The 21,900-nt window shown below is 43.0% G+C and overlaps 1 protein-coding gene across 1 annotated transcript; it reads right to left on the reverse strand.

Annotated features, from left to right (window-relative positions):
* Window positions 1–13,982: 13,982 nt before the first annotated feature.
* LOC136610444 (olfactory receptor 10A7-like) lies at window positions 13,983–15,008 on the reverse strand. Its single transcript, XM_066589672.1, has one exon. It carries the CDS (start codon window positions 15,006–15,008, stop codon window positions 13,983–13,985), a length of 1,026 nt encoding a protein of 341 aa, XP_066445769.1.
* Between the last annotated feature and the right edge of the window lie 6,892 nt (window positions 15,009–21,900).

Genomic DNA, 21,900 nt, shown 5'->3' on the forward strand with positions numbered 1-21,900 from the left:
CAGGGATTTACCTATACTTCTGCTACAGAAATGTTACTGGGAACTGCCTATACTGTTACTACAGAAATGTTACAGGGGTCTGCCTATAGCGCTGCTACAGAAATTTTACTGGGGTCTGCCTCTACTTGTGCTACAGAAATGTTAAAGGGGTCTGCCTTTGCTTCTGCTACAAAAATGTTACAGGGGTCTGCCTAAACTGTTGCTACTGAAATGTTACTCGGGTCTGCCTATACTGTTACTACAGAAATGTTACTGGGGTCTGCCTATACTGCTGCTACTGAAATGTTACTCGGGTCTGCCTATATTTCCACTACAGAAATGGTACTGGGCTCTGCCTATACGGCTGCTACAGAAATGTTACAGGGATCTGCCTATACTTCTGCTACAGAACAGTTACTGAGGTCTGCCTATACTGTTACTACAGAAATGTTACTTGGGTCTGCCTTTACTGCTGCTGCAGAAATGTTACTGGGGTCTGACTATACTGTTACTACAGAAATGTTACAGGGGTCTGCCTATACTGCTGCTACAGAAATGTCACAGGGGTTTACCTATACTTCTGCTACAGAAATGTTACTGGGAGCTGCTTATACTGTTACTACAGAAATGTTACAGGGGTCTGCCTATAGTGCTGCTACAGAAATTTTACTGGGGTCTGCCTATACTTGTGCTACAGTAATGTTAAAGGGGTCTGCCTTTACTTCTGCTACAAAAATGTTACTGGGGTCTGCCTATACTGTTGCTACTGAAATGTTACTCGGGTCTGCCTATATTTCCACTACAGAAATGGTACTGGGCTCTGCCTATACTACTGCTACAGAAATGTTACAGGGATCTGCCTATACTTCTGCTACAGAAATGTTACTAGGGTCTGCCTATACTGTTACTACAGAAATGTTACTGGGGTCTGCCTATACTGCTGCTACAGAAATGTTACTGGGGACTGCCTATACTGTTACTACAGAAATGTTACTGGGGTCTGCCTATACTGCTGCTACAGAAATGTTACAGGGATTTACCTATACTTCTGCTACAGAAATGTTACTGGGAACTGCCTATACTGTTACTACAGAAATGTTACAGGGGTCTGCCTATAGCGCTGCTACAGAAATTTTACTGGGGTCTGCCTCTACTTGTGCTACAGAAATGTTAAAGGGGTCTGCCTTTACTTCTGCTACAAAAATGTTACAGGGGTCTGCCTAAACTGTTGCTACTGAAATGTTACTCGGGTCTGCCTATACTGTTACTACAGAAATGTTACTGGGGTCTGCCTATACTGCTGCTACTGAAATGTTACTCGGGTCTGCCTATATTTCCACTACAGAAATGGTACTGGGCTCTGCCTATACGGCTGCTACAGAAATGTTACAGGGATCTGCCTATACTTCTGCTACAGAACAGTTACTGAGGTCTGCCTATACTGTTACTACAGAAATGTTACTTGGGTCTGCCTTTACTGCTGCTGCAGAAATGTTACTGGGGTCTGACTATACTGTTACTACAGAAATGTTACAGGGGTCTGCCTATACTGCTGCTACAGAAATGTCACAGGGGTTTACCTATACTTCTGCTACAGAAATGTTACTGGGAACTGCTTATACTGTTACTACAGAAATGTTACAGGGGTCTGCCTATAGTGCTGCTACAGAAATTTTACTGGGGTCTGCCTATACTTGTGCTACAGTAATGTTAAAGGGGTCTGCCTTTACTTCTGCTACAAAAATGTTACTGGGGTCTGCCTATACTGTTGCTCCAGAAATGTTACTCGGGTCTGCCTGTATTTCCACTACAGAAATGGTACTGGGCGCTGCCTATACTGCTGCTATAGAAATGTTAAAGGGATCTGCCTATACTTCTGCTCCAGAAATGTTACTGGGGTCTGCCTTTACTGTTACTACAGAAATGTTACAGGGGTCTGCCTATACTGCTACTACAGAAATGTTACAGGGGTCTACCTATACTTGTGCTACATAAATGTTACTGGGGTCTGCCTATACTGCTGCTACAGAAATCTTACAGGGGTCTGCCTTGTGCAACAGAAATGTTACAGGGGTCTACCTATACTTCTGCTACAGAAATGTTACTGGGGTCTGCCTATACTGTTACTACAGAAATGTTACTGGGGTCTGTCTATACTTGTGCTACAGAAATGTTACAGGGGTCTGCCTATACTTCTGCTACAGAAATGTTACTGGGATCTGCTTATACTGTTACTACAGAAATGTTACTGGGGTCTGCCTATACTTGTTTTACAGAAATGTTACAGGGGTCTGCCTATACTTCTGCTACAGAAATGTTACTGGGGTCTGCCAATACTGTTGCTACAGAAATGTTACTCTGGTCTGCCTATGCTTCTACTACAGAAATGGTACTGGGGTCTGCCGATACTGCTGCTACAGAAATGTTACTGGGGTCTGCCTATACTGTTACTACAGAAATGTTACAGGGGTCTGCCTATACTTCTGCTACAGAAATGTTACAGGGGTCTGCCTATACTGCTGCTACAGAAATGTTCTTGGGGTCTGCCTATACTGTTACTACAGAAATGTTACTGGGGTTTGCCTATACTGTTACTACAGAAATGTTACTGTGGTCTGCTCATACTTGTGCTACAGAAATGTTACAGGGGTCTGCCTATACTTCTGCTACAGACATGTTACTGGGGTTTGCCTATACTGTTTCTACAGAAATGTTACTGGGATCTGCCTATACTTCTACTACAGAAATGTTACAGGGGTCTGCATTACTGCTGCTACAGAAATGTTGCAGGGGTCTGCCTATACTTCTGCTACAGAAATGTTACTGGGATCTGCCTATACTGTTACTACAGAAATGTTACAGGGGTCTGCCTATACTGCTGCTACAGATATGTTACAGGGGTCTGCCTATACTTCTGCTACAGAAATGTTACTGGGGTCTGCCTATACTGTTACTACAGAAATGTTACTGGGGTTTGTCTATACTTGTGCTACAGAAATGTTACAGGGGTCTGCCTATACTGCTGCTACAGATATGTTACAGGGGTCTTCCTATACTTCTGCTACAGAAATGTTACTGGGGTCTGCCTATACTGTTACTACAGAAATGTTACTGGGGTTTGTCTATACTTGTGCTACAGAAATGTTACAGGGGCTCTGCCTATATTTCTGCTATGGAAGTGTTACTGGGGTCTCCTTATACCTTTGCTACTGGAATGTTACACAGGTCTGTCTATACTATGAGTGAACAAAGTCTTCCCATCGTGGTGTTTTACCTATGTGGCCCAAAAACACTGACTGACTAGGGCATGAATTGTGGACCGAGGCCAACATGTATTTTCTCTCGCTTTACCACAGTTATACAGGGCACTGCTTTGGGCCAAACAAGAGGAGCGATACTGCACAAATGAGACGCTCACAGCTGCACTAGGATTGGAGTCTGCTCTATGCCCACGATTGCTCAGGGTTTGTGCAGAGGCCTATGTCCTCGGCGCAGTGAAAGTCTACCATGTTTTGGCACTCTGATTTCTTCATGGTTCATGTCTTGCGTTCCCTAGGACCCACCTATACTATGGGTGCACACAGACTTCCCATCGTGGTGTTTTACCTATCTGGCCCAAAAACACTGACTGACTAGGGCATGAATTGTGGGCCGAGGTCAACATGTGTTTTCTCTCGCGTTACCACAGTTAGTCGGGGCACTGCTTTGGGTCAAACAAGAGGAGCGATACTGCACAAATGAGACGTTCACAGCTGCACTAGCATCGGAGTCCGCTCTATGCTCGCAATTGCTGAAGGTTTGTGCAGAGGCCTGTGTCCTCGGCGCAGTGAAAGTCTGCCATGTTTGGGCACTCTGAATTCATCATGGTTCATGTCTTGCGTTTCCTAGGACACACCTATGCTGTGGGTGCACACAGACTTCCCATAACGGTGTTTTACCTGTCTGGCATAAAGACACTGACTGACTTGGGTAGGGTGCAGAGTGCAGATGGCTTTCCCCTTGCGTTGTCGAAGAGGTATCCGACACCCAAACAGAATGAGTGAGTAGTGTGTGGATACATGGAGTCCCTATTGCTATGTCACTCGCAGCAACTTAGGCCACACAAGGTGTTTGCTGGGACTGAGCCTGACCCAGGGCCCACTCACATACTTCCCACCAGAGTATTGCTGCATTGTGGAGATGTGTAGAAGTGCTGGGCTGGCACCTGAGTCCCCTTTATACCCACGTTTGCGGCTCCTGACAATTTTGTGACAGAGGTGGCATGGGATTGGAATGTTGATCGTACATCAATTTATAATCGATTCTCAACAGCATTGTGGGCTATCGCTCCCTCCCCTTTCAAAGAGGGTCGCTGCCTGGCCCTGCCAACCCTCTGCAGTGTGTGCCTCCAGTTCCTCCTCATCGCAGACACACTTAGAAATAGACATGAGGGTGGTGTGGCTATGAAGCGAGCGTGTGGCATGAGGGCAGCTGAAGGCTGCGCAGGGAAACTTGTGTATGCGCTGTGGACGCAGGGTCATGTGGCGGGTTGGGCAGCATGTAACCCAGGAGAAGAGGCAGCGGTGTGACCCGCAGACAGTAATTGTCCTTGGTTGCAGGTAGTGTGGTGCTTAGCTAAGGTGTGCCTTGCTAATGAGGGTTTGTCAGAAGTAAAAATTGTTAGGGGCGGGGCAGACTTTTGCCCCTATTGTGGCTTAATAGTGAGACCTGGGAACCTGAGATGCAGCCCAGCATGCTGCCCCTGCCCTTCCCTATCCATTTCTGGATGTTTTCCAGAGTTTCACAAGTGAAGACCTATGCTGTCATATACAAAAATGCTCGAGTGCATCGCCCATTGACATCAATGGGGTTTGTTACTCGAAACGAGCTCTCGAGCATCGCGGAAAGTTCGACTCGAGCAATGAGCACCCGAGCATTTTGGTGCTCGCTCATCTCTAGTGTTCAGCTGTCTGACACCTACACAGAATGAAGTGTGTGGGGGGACACATGGATTTCCCATAGGTATGTAACTCACGGCACCTTGGGTCACACAAGGTGGAGGCTGGCACCAAGCCTGACCCAGGGCCCACTCACATGCTTCCCACACAGAGTATTGCGGGTCCTGCCTTGGTCATGGTTTCTCTGGCTTATTATGCCACTTCCTCCTCCTGCATGGGGCCTGGGGATCAGCACTGGGCAACATGTATTTGCTCACGTGTTACCACAGTTATCTGAGACACTGGTTTGGACCAAACAAAAGAAGCATTACTGAATCAATGAGACGTTCACAGCTGTACTAGCATCCAAGTCCGCTTTATGCCCATGATTACTGAGGGTGTGGGCTGAAACCAAGGTCCTGGGGAAAGAATCAACTGCTCCAAGTTTGGCCTGTTGAACTTCTTTGTGGTTCATCCAGTCTTTGGAGCGATAAAAGCAACCGCAACTTATTTAATGAAACGTTTACAGCTGTACTAGCATCCAAGTTCGCTTTATGTCCATGATTGTTGAGGGTATGTTCAGAGGCTGAGGGCCTTGGCAGGGTGAAACTCTGCCATGTGTGCGCACTCTGATTTCTTCATCTGTAATACCGTCTTTGAGTTCCATGGGCTTGCCTATGCTGTGGGTGCACAAAGATTTCCCATTGGTGTGTTTTACCTGTCTGGCACAAATGCACTGACTGACTTGGGTAGGGTGCAGACGGCTTTCCGATTACAGTGTTTTACCTATCTGGCACAAATACACTGAATTACTAGGGCAGAGGTGTGGGCTGAGGTCCTTGGCGGGGTGAAATTCTGCCATGTGTGGGCACTCTGATTTCTTCATGTGTAATTCCGTCTTTGAGTTCCATGGGCTCACCTATGCTGTGGGTGCACAAAGATTTTGCATTGAGGTGTTTTAGCTATCTGGCACAAATACACTGAACGACTTGGGTAGGGCACAGAAGACTTTACCATTGCGGTGTTCAGCAATCTGACACCTACACAGAATGAATTGTGTGGGGACACATGAATTTCCCATTGCTATGTAATTCACGGCACCTTCGGTCACACAAGGTGAAGGCTAGGACCGAGCCTGACCCTGGGCCCGCTCACATACTTCCCACACAGAGTATTACGGGTCTCACTTCGATCATGGTTTCTCTGGCTTATTATGCCACCTCCTTCTCCTGCTTCGGGTCTGGGGATCAGCGTTGGTCGACATGTATTTGCTCTCACGTTACCACAGTTATCTGAGACACTGGTTTGGACCAATTAAAAGAACCGTAACTGAATTAAGAAGACATTCACAACTGTACTTTCATCCAAGTCCACTTTATGCCCACGATTACTGAAGGTGTGTGCAGAGGCCCAGGTCCAGGGGGGATGCTGCAACTGTGCCAGGTTTGGCCTGTGGAACTTCTTTGTGGTTCATTCATAACTGATTTAATAAGACGTTCACAGCTGTACTAGCATAGTGAAGAAAAACCATCATAAGAGTAAAGAAAACCCTCCAGGAATAAATCTCAGCACAGCACTGCTGAGAGAACCAGGGTAGTCGGATCCAGAGATGTCCTCACTCCACAACAAACTGAATTAAAATTGACCAACACTGAGCTCAGGTCAGGAGGGAACTAAAAATTAAAAACTGACACACCCATTAGAGTCGAAGGAAAAAAATGAACAGTGAGGATTCAAACTACCACAACACACAGCACCCATCCCAGCAAATTGCAACCTGTAGGTTGACTATACATACAGCTCAGCTCCAGAAGCAAACTTCCATGAGCTCAGTATACATACATGTAGCACTTTTCAACTGGCTTGTGATAACTTTCTACAACAAGTTATCTTATCTTAACATTAGAAAACAATAGTTTATTGTCTTAACACAATAAAGCCCATTGTAAAGCAATAAACAAACGGTGGCACAGCAAGTTAAAATATCATATTACAACTGTTGTATCTGTAAAACAGAGCACCAGAGCCAAGCTCATACCATAAACAGAGCACCAGAGCCAAGCTCATACCATAAACAGAGCACAACTGTAATACCACAATCAAAGTCATAACATAAATACAGTTGCAAAACTAGGCAATTTTGTTTTAGGGAGTTACCAATGGGTTGATAGCGGTAACTTTACAAGATTAGATGGGAGGACACAGAGCCATGTGGAGAATGCGGCCACACAGAGGTGGAAGATGATCTGGCCAGGCAGACCATCTGTCCAAAGCTTGCTCCCACCTGGTGCCCTCCCGACTAGCTGGTGGCAGGTGCCCTGTATGACTACATAGGTGGCACATACCATGTAGGCAGCTTCCTTCCAGAGACAGCGCCACACCTGTTCATGACTTTGGTCTGGTATTGCAGCTCAGTACCATTTCAGTGAATGGGACTGAATTGCAATATCTCAAGCAACCTGTGGACAGGTGTGGTGCTGTTTGCATACAAAAAAGTCTTCTAATTCCATGCAATCCTATGTATTTTTGGTTGCATTTTTAGTCACAAGTACTTTTCTTTGGCTTTATTTACTAAAGTGATCTCTATGAATGTAAAACAGAAGGAAATTGTGTTCCCAAAGAAGCTGTAATTTGCAAACAACGAGATGGATCTAAAATACACAGCAAGAGTGTAAACAAGCCACTGCCACAAATTTACTTGTACACTTTCATTCGTATTTGGCACCTGATATTCTACAACTAACGCTCAGTGTATGAACCCGCTTCCCTTCTCACACACAGATGTCTTCATGTTCCTTTTTTGTGTTAAAACCATATCACATGACGTCAGGAAAAAACACAACCATAAAAGCTGTGGCGGAGGTTTGCAGAGAGTTTCACACTGTTTTCAGTGAGCAAGGCATTGCGAGGCATTCCGCGGGAACACCCAAAGATAGAACATACTGCAATCTTTTTTCTGCACCGCGATGCGGGAAAACATTGCTTATCTATATGACCCCATTCAAAAGAATGCGGTCTCACAACGAACAAATCTTGCATGATTTTTTCGCCCTTGTGTGAAAACGGCTCTAATGATGCAGGCTTCTAAAAAAAACAATCAGTGTTCCCTCCCCACTTTCAAAAAATCATAATTCTTTTATTTATCCATCAACTTCGCGGTATCTTATAGTTTCTATTGCTACAATGGAGTACATACAACTTTTTGATTGCTCTAGGTTGAATTTTTTTCTAGGAGACGAGGTGACCGATTACGCTCAACTATGACATTGTGTATTTTTTTTTACCAATGATGTTCACAGCATGGGGGATAAATAATGCATTACTTTGATAAATTGGACTTTTATTATCTTTTTTTTTTAAATAATTAATAAAATTTTTACTAATTTTTGCATTTTTCTTTTAGTTTCTCCCCCATAAGGAACTTGAACTTGCACCCATTTGATTGTTCTTGCAGCATAATGTAATACCATATTACATTATACCATGGTCTGATAGGCAGTATATCACGCCACAGACATCAGTAGGTCCCCGATTGCCATGGCAACTTAATGGCACCCTGCAATCTTATCACAGGGGAACCGTTAGGAAGTCCAAACTCTGGTCAGGGCATTTAAATGCATCTGTCGGATTTAATGGTAGCATTTAACAGGTTAACAACCGTGATCATCTAACACCCATGTTGTATGGAGCAGGATCGACCCCTGATCCCACTACATACAAACCCTGAACATCCACGACGTAACTGTACGTTATGGAGCGTTAAGATGTTAAAAAAAAAATATATATATATTTAGGGTCTGATTTGAATACACCCCAATATTAACAAGTCAGCTGTTGAATTAAAGGGACAAGTTTACCATAGGTTGATCAATATCTTCAACCGGAACAAATAATTAGAACTTTGTCGTTATGGCATTCACTCAGTGCAGAGTTTGATGGGCAGACGGTGCAGAACTTGGAAATAAGGGTCTCCTTTCTCCCTTTATACTACTTGCTCAGTACAGACCTTCTAGATCTAAAACACTCATGGCAGCCAGCACAGGCATCAGCTAACAGATACACTGACAGTGGTATTTCCCAAATGATCTTGATAGGATTTCCACATTCAACAGACTCCATGGCTCACAGCATGTTGTCTGCGCAGGCCTCACTGCTTACCGGCCAAAGCAGCTGTTGCATCAGCAAACACTCCAAATACTACTGTGTAATCTCCCCTACTTGCTTCCTTGCTGAGCTAAATCAGCTAGGGGTCATCTAGTTACAAGGATCCACCCCCTTACACATGCCCTGAACTATCGCACTCCTCCACTCAGCAACCTAGAGGTACAAAACATAAAGGAAGAGTTTCAATAAAGGTCTATACTTGGGTGTGTATGTCAATAATACAATTTGCAACATGGGGGTGCAAGATCTTATTAAAGAGCATATGATACTGGGAGTCACTCAGTTTGAGACCCTGAAATCTGGGCAAAATATGGGGATTTTCAAAATATATAGTGAACAAATCCTTAAACAATGATTCGTGTAAGAAGACACACACAGTTGTGACAGCACAAGGCATCCACCAATACACAAGGCCCATTAAAACCCCTACAATACCAGTGTGGAAAAATAGACAAAATGACTTCATAACTGGTGGCAGAAACTTGTTTTCTTTATTTTGGTGGATTACATGGAGAACAACTTAATAACATTTTGTTCTCCTGAGGCCTTAGTCAGACGGGCGTTTTTTCGCGTAATTTGCGGATCGCATGACGGATGCGCATCCACAAATCGCGTGACTGGTGCCCGAAAATCTGCTCCTAGCCGCGTTTCATTAGAAACGGGCCGGAGCTGTCCAGCGCATTGCATTCAATGGAGCGGCAATACAGCAGGTTCCACTGAAAGCAATGCGCTGCGGGCGAGTGTGGGATGAATTGTCGGGAAAGGCTTAAATATATAAGCCCTGCCCTGCAATTCATCCAGAAAAGTGTTAAAATAAAGAATATATATATACTTACCTGATCCCGGCAGCCGGAGTTCCGCGCGGCCGACCTGCAGTGGGTGTGAAGGGGGTGTGAGTCAGACCTGCCCCCTGATTGGCTCAGCGCTGAGCCAATCAGGGGACAGGTCTGACTCACACCCCCTTCACACCCACTGCAGTACGGCCGCACGGAACTCCGGCTGCCGGGAGCAGGTGAGTATGTATATATTTTTTATTTTAACACTTTTCTGGATGAATTGCAGGGAAGGGCTTATATATTTAAGCCCTTCCTGACAATTCATCCTGCGCTCACCGGCAGCCCATTGCTTTCAATGGAGGCGGCTGTATTGCCGGCTCCATTGAATTCAATGGGAAAACATTGTTCTTCTCTGCCACAGCTGTTACAGCTGTGGCAGAGAAGAATGATTTGTCTTCTATATGTTCTCAATGGGGTCGGCGCTGCTGCCGCAGGCCCCATTGAGCACATATAGAGAAGAGAACAGGAATCGCAGATCGCAGATAGGTGCGATCTGCGATTTCTGTTCTATAATTTATCGGACGAGCGCATAAAAAGCGCTCATGTGTCCGATACCATTGCAAAGCAATGGCTTTATAAAATTGCCGGACGCATGCGCATGCGCAAATCGCGGCTAAAAACGCCCGTCTGACTAAGGCCTTAAAGTGTACAGTGAGCTTCAGAAAAGGGAGGGGTTGATTAAAACAATGATAAGATAATACGCTAAGTTAACCCCTTAGTGAACAAGTCTGTTTGCGCCTTAATGTCCAAGCCAAAGTTTGGAAATCTGACATGTGTCACTTTACCATAGAATAACTCAGTAAAGGTTTTGCATATCCAAGTGATTCTGACATTTTTTTTTTTTGCCAAATGTTGCCACATGTTTGGGTGGTAAAAATAGTCCGATAGAATTAAAAGCGCCAACATTTGGAAAAGTTTAATGAAATTGTAATTTTTTGACATTTTCAATTGTAATATATCAAATATGTGCAAACATACTGTATAAAATTTTGATAAGATATATATTTCTATCTGTTTACTTTATTCTGTACGTACATTTGAAAAGCTTTCTTTTTTTTAACCATTTAAGAAACGTACAAATTTAACATTTATCATCAACATTTTGAGGAACACTTTGTTTTCCTGTTCCAAGCCAAGATTACAAAGGCTCATAGGTGTCAGAATGATAGATAACCCTACTAATGAACCTATTTTAAAAACAACACCCCTTAACCCCTTGAGTGGCGGGTTTCCTACCACCCTGTCGTGCCCACCAGGGCAGGTTTTTTAAAATGGTCTAATCATTGAATTTCAACTAATTTTGCAGTTGCGTCTCAAGAGCCATAACTTTTTCATTTTTCCATTGACATGGCCATATAAGGGCTTGTTTTTTGCGGGACAAGTTGTAATTTTTTTAAACAGGGGGGAGGAAAAAAAGAAATGGGGCAAAAAGAAAAAAAGGGGCCATGTCATTAAGGGGTTAAATAATGTATTAACTTCCTTCTCTGGGTCATTACGATGCATGGATACCACATGTGTGATTGTATTTTTGATTTTTTACAAAGTAAAGGGAGACAAGTGTTTTTATAATTTTTTTTTTTAATTTTTTAACTTTTTTTTTTTTTTTTTTTTAATCCCTTTAGGGGACTTCCACAGGGACCCATCAGGACCCCCTGATCACATTCCGGGGGTCCGATGGTGACAGCCCTTTACATGCTGCAGTGACAGCCCTTTACATGCTGCAGTCACATAGACTGCCGCATGTAAAGGGTTAACACAGCAGAGATCGGAGGTTTTCTCTGATCTCTGCTGTAAGAGCAGGTACCTAGCTGTCCTCTCACAGCCAAGCACCAAGCTATCCCTGCCACAGAGACCATCGGCTTGCTTCTGACAAGCCGATGGTCTCTATGGCAACCTGTAAACAAAGCAGGAGATTGCCGGCAGATCGGCAATATCTTCTGCTGGTTTTTCAAAGCCCTTGCTTTGTTCTCTGTGGGATTGTGCAGGCAGAGCACAATGTCACAGCTTGTGGCATTGTGCTCTGCAGCTCCCATAGTGATACATAGCCCGGAAATCTTCCGGGCTATGTCTCTATGAGCAGTGGAGCTCGTCCCGGAAAATTTCCGGGCGTGCCACTCAAGGGGTTAATGTATTCACTGAGGGGTATCATGAGTATTTTGACTCCATAGGTTTTTTTTCAGGAGTTTATGCAATTCAGAGGAGAAAAAATAAAATGTTATATTTTTGCAAATATGTCATTTTAAAGGCAAGCTTTTTTTTCTAGAATGAACTTGAACATGAGAATTTATCCCCCAAAATGGATCCCCCTGTTTGTCCCGTGTTCAGAAACATAGCTATTATGGCACTAATCTTATGTCCGTATGCACAACAGGGCCCAAACCGTAAAGGAGCAGCCGGTGGTTTTTAGAACAGAGATTTTGATTGGTGATTTGGGACCCACTGCGCACTTGTAGAGCCTTTGAGCAGCCAAAACAATGGAGAACATCCACAAATGACCTCATTTTGAAAACCAGACCCCTTAACAAATTCCTCTAGGGGTGTACTACGTATTTTTACCCCACAGTTTTTGAATGAATCTAAGCAAACCATAAGGAAAAAAATATGATTTTCATTTTTTTTGGCAATTGTGTCATTTTAAAAACAGTTTTTTGTAATACAGTAGACATTTGAATGAAGACTTGCATCCCAAAATGGATATCCCCGTTTGTCCTGTGTTCAGAAACATACCTATTGCCACCTTAATCTGCTTATAGGACACATGGCTAGGCCTATAATGGAGGGGACACCCATTGGATTTCAGGGCACAACTTAATAAATTCTAGGCCCCATTGCTCACTTCTGCAGAAAAAAATTGACTCCCTAAAAATAATCCTCCCCCTTTCCCCTCTGTGCCCTTTTTGGCATTCCCTAAATCTTAGATAAAAGTAATAATGTAAACTGTGTAGTATGTCTGAAGATGGGGGTAATTATGGGGGCTCGTTTTGGATGGGCACATGAGGCAATAAAACCTGGTATCCCTCCACCTTCCATGCTTTTTTGGGGGGGTATTTCGTGACCTCAGCGGCAGGGATGGGGCGTAGAAAGTGGCACACTGCAAGGCTTCGTAAGCTTGCTGAGGTACAGCGATCTCAAGCAGAAGGTAGTGATCTGAATAACACCGGGTTCACACGACCTTATGTGAAATCCGCTTGTGGAAGCCCGCAGCGGATCCCAGCTCCATGAGGGCAGCTGAATCTTTTTGGCACTTTAATGCGATAGGCACTCCATTGGATAGCGCCGATCGCATTGCTGGGGAAGGGGGGGGGGGCAGCTCCATGTTGTCAGCTACCTCCGGGCACCGACAGCATGGAGCTGTCATGTCCGTAGCCCACGGGGCTTTAATCCCTGCAGAATGCATGTTTTTACGTCCTCAGGGATTAAAGCCCAGTTAGCTAGGACATAAAAACACTATGGGTTGGTCACTAAGGGGTTAACAAAGGTATTGGGACACACATAGGTGATGAAATTGGATTTTATTCACATTTTTCAATACAATATTGGCTGCCTTTGGCCTCAATGACTGCAGTATGCCCCCTAGGCTGCTTTCCATCAAATTCACATATATGTGTGGAGGTATTTACCTCCATTCCTCGAGGAAAGCTTCAGCAAGGTATGATAGGCGTGTATTGATATGGCATTCTAGTTCATCCCAAAGATACTCGATGGGATGCAGATCCGGACTTTGTAGACATTCTGCTCCTCAAACCAAGCCTCAGCACGGCATGCTGTATGACTTGGTGCCCAGTCATATTAGTAGAGACACCAAGCTGTTCCAAAGTATTGCCATAGGGTAAATAATGCCACATTGCCTGGAATGTATCTGTACCCACTGGTGTTGTAGACTACACTATAACCAACAGTCCTAGTCCTTCCATTCATGCATATCCCCTTCTGACAGGACTGGATTGCTGAGTATCCCAATACTTTAGTTAACATTGCATAGGTCATATAGGCTTTGATAATAAAACAATTACAATATGCAGTGTGGCGCCCTATGATAATATAACAGTAGGGAACACAACCCAAGTGTATCATTTTGCATATGAATCTAGTACCTGAGATATTTATAAACATGTTCATGTAAAGCCTTCTTTATATCATTATTTTTTAAACTGTATATAATGGGGTTGATAAGAGGAGTGAAAACAGTATATAGAAGTGATAGGATCTTACTGACGGTCGATGATTGTCCTTTTGTTGGAACAATATAAACACCAAACAAAGTCCAGTAGAATATAGAAACCACAATGAGGTGGGAGCTACAGGTAGAGAAGGCTTTCTGTCTACTGGTGCTGGATGACATCCTTAAAATAGTGAGAATAATTTTGGCATATGAAAATATAATAATTAGAACAGGGATTAGAATTAATAGACCACCTAGTACAGAAACCTCTAGCTGAACACTGTAGGTATCAGAACAAGAAAGCTCTAGGATAGGAACAAGATCACAGAAGAAATGGTCAATGATATTCGATCCACAAAAGTTTAGCATCAACATTGATAGTATGACACACAATGCAATGGACAATACAAGTAACCAAGAAATGGTGGCCAATATCACACAATATCCGCTTGTCATGATAGAGGAGTAACGGAGGGGATTACAGATGGCCACATATCTGTCGTAAGACATTACTGTGAGAAGAAAACATTCAAATGCTTCTGAGACAAAGAAGAAATAAAGTTGAGTTATGCAGCCGATAAAAGTAATAGTTCCCCCACTATAATATAGTATAATATGGAGCATCGTAGGGACAATATCTGTGGTCAACAAGATGTCACTGATGGACAGTTGTGCGATGAAGAAGTACATTGGAGTGTGGAGGTTCTTGCTGGTGGACACCAGTGTGATAATCAGGAGATTTGCACAAAGTGTAAAACAGTAAACCACCAGGAGTGGAAGGAACAGAAGTTTTTTTAGATTCTGACTGACCTGAAATCCTATGAGGATGACCTGTGTGACTGCTGTCATATTGCTCTTCTCCAAGGATGTGCTTACAATAGAGGCAATCCATGTGTCTGCTATGGGAGCCGGGGAGAGAGAGATTACAGTCCAGGATGATTGTATTGCCATTTATATTGATTGGGACACCCTATACAGGGTTGAGGCCTTGTCAAGGGCTATGATGTCAATAAAGAAAAAAATGCATTTGAGTATTGAAATTAATATGGAGGCACCAGGATATTCTATCCTTAATTTTAAGAATCAAGCAGGAAATGAAAAGACTCAAATTTCTATCTTTCTATGACTTTTGTATGAATTCATATTGTTTGGAATTTTATTATTGACCTCTGCAACTTTTTATCTAGTAGAGAACAAGAAATATGAATTTGGGGTGCCCATGTGGCTCCATGTTACAGAACTGTGTGCACTCCATATGGTTTCTCTATACAGACATATTTCTCTTTATATATAAAACATCTAAAGGAGAAAACCTCCATATGTCTTCTGGTAGTAGCAGCTGACTGTGAAATTCATATGCATGTATAGTACAACAGGACTCCATAGACTTGGGGTTGAGTGGAGTGGTTAATTGGGACACAAACCTATCATATGTACAGTGTATATCGTAGATATGTCAAATAGAGATACAGAGTGAAGAAAATCAAACTTAACCTGGAAGCTAGAAGGGAAATAGATTAGCAATATTAGTTTAAAAAAAAGCATTAAAATATTAGTTGCATAGAAACATGTGTGTTCTATTGCTATAATGAAAAAGCAGAGGTACTCATCTGAACCCTTTGCCCATTTGGCTGTCATTGCAAGTGGAGGAGAGACTTCACAGACATTTTGTGCAGCATGTACACCACTCAGAGCAGTGATCGCAGCAGCTGAAGAGACAGCGCTCACATGAACGCTTCTGCATGTTTGTTTTAGGCATCCATGGGGTCTCAGCACCTGAAACCCCACTGATCAAAACTGACTACGTCTACAATTAATAAAACTATTTTTCATGGGCAATATGCAATTGTGATTTGCGATATCTTGAAATTAAAGGGGTTTGTAAAAGGTTTATCGAGGTTTACTTGATGAAGCTCTGTGGTCTAGGCAATATCCTCTGGAGTATTTTACAATCTGTATTCACTGTCACTTATGAGATGGGTGGGGTGCTATACATATCTCTGGATTACAGTGATTTGGATGTTGTGACCATATAAAAATTAAAAACAAATTAAGAGAAAGGGGAGATCTCTTCACCATGCTACACAAAGATGGAATAAGATCTCGCTGTATGGCGTTTTAGAAGTGAGCAGGGCTTGAACACATATCTGAGACAACATGCCGGTATGAGTGAGGCTGGTGGTAACAAAGTAACATAGTATGTTAGGCCGAATGAAGACAATGTCCATCTAGCTCATCTTGTTTAAACCTCCTTGTTGATCCAGAGGAAGGCAAAAAGCCCCAAGAGGCAGAAGCCAATTAGCCCTTTCGGGGAAAAAATTCCTTCCCGACTCCCTTATGCCAGTCAGACTAATCCCTGGATCAACCTCTAATATTTCCTACCTGCCTATATACCCGGATCAACAACCCGCTGGTCACCTAATGTTTATATTCTGTTATATCCTTCCCCTCTAGAAAGACATCTAGTCCCCTCTTAAACTCCTCTATGGATTTTGCCATCACCACGTCCTCAGGCAGAGAGTTCCACTGTTTCACTGCTTATAGTAAACAACTTCCCTTCTGTGTTGATGAAACCTGCTTTCCTCTAGACATAGCAGATGCCCTCTTGTTACCGTCGCAGTCCTGGGAATAAACAGATCATGGGAGATATCTTTGTATTGTCCCCTCATGTATTCATACATAGTTATTTGGTCACCCTTTAACCGTCTTTTTTCCAGGGTAAAAAATCCCAGTTTTGGTGCCTCTCTGGGTATTCCAGTCCCTTTGTTTCATGTACTAAATTTTGTTGCCCTTCTCTGAACCCACTCAAGCACTGCAACATCTTTTCTGAGCACCGGTGACCTGAACTGTACACAGTATTCCATGTGGGGCCTGACAAGTGCCTTATAGAGGGAGGATAATGTTCTCTTCCTTCGCCCCTATACCGCTTTTAATGCACCCCAAGATTCTATTAGCTTTTGCAGCAGCTGACTGGCATTGGTTACTTCAGTTTAATTTACAGTCCACTAGTACCCCTAGGCCTTTTTACCATATCACTTTTTCCTAGCAGTACCCCATTTAGTGTATATTGATGACATCCATTTCTCCTGCCCATGAATATAACCTTACATTTATCAACATTGAACTTCTTTTGCCATTTTTCTGCTTAAGCCCCAGCTTATCTAGGTCCATTTGTAGCCATACATTGTCCTCCGTTGCATTAATTGTCTTGTATAATTTTGTATCATCTGCAAATATTGATATTTTACTGTGCAGCCCCTCTATCAGATCATTGATAAATATATTGAACAGAATGGGGCCTAATACTGAACCCTGTGGCCCCCCACTAGCGAGAGTGGCCCAATCAGAGTATGAACCACCCTCGGCTCTCTATCTCTGAGCCAGTTCTTTACCCAGATACACACGATTTCACCCAATCCGAGCTGTCTCATTTTATATATCAACCTATTATGTGGCACAGTCTCAAATGCTTTAGAGAAGTCCAGATATACAAGATCAATAGACGCTCCCAGGTCCAGCCTACAACTTACTTCATCGTAGAAGCTCATCAGATTGGTCTGACATGATCGCCCCCTCATGAACCCATGCTGGTGAGGAGTTATTTAGTATTTATCCGTGAGATATTCTAGGATGGCGTCTCTCAGAAACCCCTAGAATATTTTTCCAGTTACTGAAGTGAGACTTACCGTCCTGTAGTTACCAGGCTTTCTTTTGGACCCCTTTTTGTAAATTGGAACCACGTTGTCAATGCGCCAATCCAGTGGTACAACCCTAGTCTTGATAGTATCCATAAATAATATATATATATATATATATCGGCCTAGCTATCACATCACTTAGTTCCCTTGGGTGTATTCCATCTGGGCCTGGCGATTTATCGATTTTAATCTTCTTTAACCGGCTCCGCACTTCCTCCTGTGTTAGCTATGTAATATTTTGTGAGGGGTTCATTTTATTCCCCTGCATCTCATGTGGTATTTCCTTTTTGTTCATGAATACACTTGAAAAGAAATTTAATAGGTTTGCCTTCCCTCCATCATCTTCAATTATTTTTCCTGCATTATTTGTTAAAGGGCCAGTGCTCTCGGTGCAAATCCTTTTACTGTTAATATAGTTGAAGAATAGTTTTGGGTTGTTTTTATTCTCTTTGGCGATCAGTCTTTCTACCTCCTTAGCAATTCTGATCTTTTCTTTAGATATTTAGTTTTTTTTCCTGTATGATTTTAATACTTCTTCGCTGCCTTCTTGTTTTAGTAGTTTAAACGCTTTCTTTTTTTTTGTTTATTGCCCCCCTTACAGTCTTGTCAAGCCACAATGGTTTCCTTATACTTGCATTTTTAAAAGGAATGAGCTGCTCACATGAGGTGATTAGGATGTTTTTAAACTTTTCCCAATTGTTGTCTGTACTGTTATTTTTGAGGATGTTGTCCCAATTAATGTTACCAATAGTAATTCTGAGCTGATCAAATTTTGCTTTACTAAAGTTTAGTTTATTTGTCGCTCCCTGATAAGGTTTCTTATTGAATGACAGCTGGAAGTTAATTATATTGTGGTCATTGTTCCCCAAGTGCCCCTCAACCTGTACCCCCATTTTTTTGTTCCAGTTTGTTAGTAATACTAAGTCCAGAATAGCCCTCCCTCTAATTGTTTCCCCGCACAAGTTGGGTAAGGTAGTTATCTTTAATTGTTCTCAAGAATGTATCACCCCTGTGAGATTTGCAGGTCTCGTTATCCCATGTTATATCCGGATGAGCTGAGTGTCCCTTACCTGGAGTTACCTCTGCATGTGGGGAGGTCCAGGCCACCTCTCCTATCCCTAACTCCTAGTCTTCCCTACCTACCTGATGATGACAGGAAGCCAGAGGCAGTAGTACTGAGCCACGCAGATATGGAGGAGTGAATGTAAGGAAAGGACAGGACACAGACCTAAATAGAGGTAAGAGACACAGAGAAGAAAAAGCAAACAAGCTGCAGGAACCATCAGCAGAAAACAGAGAAGGCTGGATTCACACAGGAGCAGAATACCATTCAGCATAAACACACAAGGAGCTGGATGCAGGCAGAATAGCTGCAGCAACTAACATGCAGTCATGAAAGGAAATACACAACAATAACAAGCACCCTAGGAAAGGTCTGAGGAGTTTAAATAGGAGGATGATTGCAAATCACCACAGTTGGATGGGGATGCCAGACTCAGTAACCCTGCAGATAGATGCAGGAAGTTAAGCAGATTCAGGAAGCAGGAAGACACCCACGTCTGCCAGACCTGACAGTTACAATAAGAAATATAAAGTTTCATTCTGTTTTGACAACTCCTTCTATGTGATAGAATTTTTTTTTTTTGTCACAGTGAGTGTATAAGCCTTCTGACAAAGAAACAGTGAATTGGTTGTGGCGTGGGGGAAAACCTGTCAGTTAGGTAATATATTAAATTAGCTTCAATCCACATAAACAATTTAAAAGTTCCCTTTAGGCTATCATCCTTATAGCATTTTTAGCATTGGAATGCTTATAGTGCTTTTACTTGTTCAGGCACTTTACTTTCTATGGTCATTTATGCACTTAGTGATATTGGTACCTTAGTGGCATTGATATGTTATGGGGGTTTGATTCTATATGTGCATTACTATATCAGCAAGTATTCCCTACCCAACATGTTTATTTGTGTTTTTTTCTTGCTGAATTTTTATGGATTATTACATAAATATATATTTTTTTAATTTAGTGAGCTTTTTTGATTTGATTGTTTATGCGAGCATCCACAGCGTAGAGGATGATAGTGATTAGACTTTTGTTGGGAAATAGCAGTTTCATGTCAGAAGTTTTTGAAAGTTTAATTACCCTTTAAACTTTTATTCATCTGTAATACATATAACATTTACTGTATACAAGGTGAAGCAAAAGTCTATAATAGTGTGAAATTTGACTTCCAATATGTAGAAGCATTAATTGGGAGGGAAGCTGCATTTATGGGTGGAGGAGACATTTCCAGTAGCCATTTTGAATTCCACCACACTGAATTCAGTTTAGATTTGTCCAATGGGAAGGGGTCCATGTGATATATCAACCTTGGCTAGAGTTTACTTAGAGACACACTGGAAGTGTCAATTTTGGACTATCTTTACTAATTTAGGAAGTAAGCAAGGGTACAGTTGGTAAATTATGTCAGACATGCAGGGCCTATTTCATTGACGTATCATATAACAGAGTGTACATATAGCACATTAAGGGTGCCTACCCACTAGCATTTTTTTACTGCGAAATTCGCAGGGTTTTTTTTTCCTGCAGGGGTCTTTGGGCTATGGGACATGTAAAGCTAAAATCGCAATCGCGCAAAATCGCGATATCGCGGTAAATCGCGATTTTAACATTTCAAGTCCCATAGACCCCCGCAGAAAAAAAAAACCGCTGCGAATTTCGCAGTGAAAAAAACCGCTAGTGGGTAGGCACCCTAAAGGTGCGTTCACACATACGCACACACAAAAACACGCTTCTATTTGCAACAATACATTCCCTATGGTGTGTGCACATGTCCGTACTTTGCAGGTGCGTGCCTGCAAAGATAGGACATGCGTGCACCATAGGGAATGTACGTATTGTTTTCAATGGATCCGCACGAGTCTGCCTGCACCCCTGCATGCTTTTTCAGGGAAGGGCTTTACATATAAGCTCTTCCCTGAAAAATAAAAATTTTAGTGTAAAAAAAAACAAAACACTTACCTGTCCGCCGCTGCTGTGTCCCCCGCGGGGATGAAGAACACATCGGCCGCATGCGGCAGATGTTTCCTTCATCCTCACTAGTTAAAAGAATTCCCCGCTGCTACATCTGTCACATCTGTGGCAGATGCAGCAGAGGAATTCTTCAATTCTCTACCGCAACTGTCACACATGTCAGCTGCGGTAGAGGATTCGGCTGCAGGCAAATGATTTCAGGGCAGGGCTTTGAGTATAAGCCCTTCCCTGAAAATCAAGTAAAAGTGGGTTAAAAGGTGGATACTCATCTCTTCAGCTGCCAGGGCTCAGCCATGTCTTCTCCTGCTGTCCCCTGCACTGTGGTGCTGATCTCTCAGCAGGTGGGGATTTAAAAACCCTGCCTGCTGAAAGAGCTGAATGTGATTGGCTGAGGTGCTCAGACATTCATTCGGGGAGTGCTGCTTGTAAAGCCCTTCCCTGAAAAGCCATTGACGGGGATGCCGGCAGCAGGATTCTCTACCGCAGCTGTCATGTGTGACAGCTGCAGTTGAGAATTAAAGAATTCCTCTGCTGCATCTGCCACAGATGTTGCAGATGAAGCAGCAGGGAATTCTTTTAACTAGCGGGGGTAAAGGAAACATCTGCCGCATGCGGCAGATGTGTTCTTCATGCCCGCGCGGGTCACGGCAGCGGCGAAGAGGTATGTTTTTGTTTTGTTTTTTGCACTAAAATGTTTCTTTTTCAGGGAAGGGCTTATATGTAAAGCCCTTCCCTGAAAAAAAATGCAGGGAGCCAGCAGAGCATTGTTTTCAATGGAGCCGTTGGCAGCAGCCGTGGCTCCATTGACAACAAGCACGTAGCTGTGTTCACGTGTGTTTTTGCTCGTACCTAGGTGCAGACGTATGTACGCACCTAAGTACGCACAAAAACACGCTCGTGTGAACACACCCTCAGCAGGTACATATAATATATATAACACATTGTATGTGACATCTACTTATCTAACCTATGCATGTGCTTTAGCATGTCCTTTCTCAGTTTGTAATTGAAATACAGCACCATGTGGATGGATGACCACATAGAATGCTAAGGTATTCATATATGTAGGCCATTAGAGGGGGTCTTAAATGTAGAAGCCTGCGCTTCCTGG

The sequence above is a fragment of the Eleutherodactylus coqui genome, chromosome 2, assembly GCF_035609145.1.
Source record: "Eleutherodactylus coqui strain aEleCoq1 chromosome 2, aEleCoq1.hap1, whole genome shotgun sequence".
NCBI classification, from domain to species: domain Eukaryota; kingdom Metazoa; phylum Chordata; class Amphibia; order Anura; family Eleutherodactylidae; genus Eleutherodactylus; species Eleutherodactylus coqui.

Coding starts and splice junctions, on each gene's coding strand:
- LOC136610444 (XM_066589672.1), bottom strand. CDS start 15,008: ATGGCAATACAATCATCCTGGACTGTAATCTCTCTCTCCCCGGCTCCC.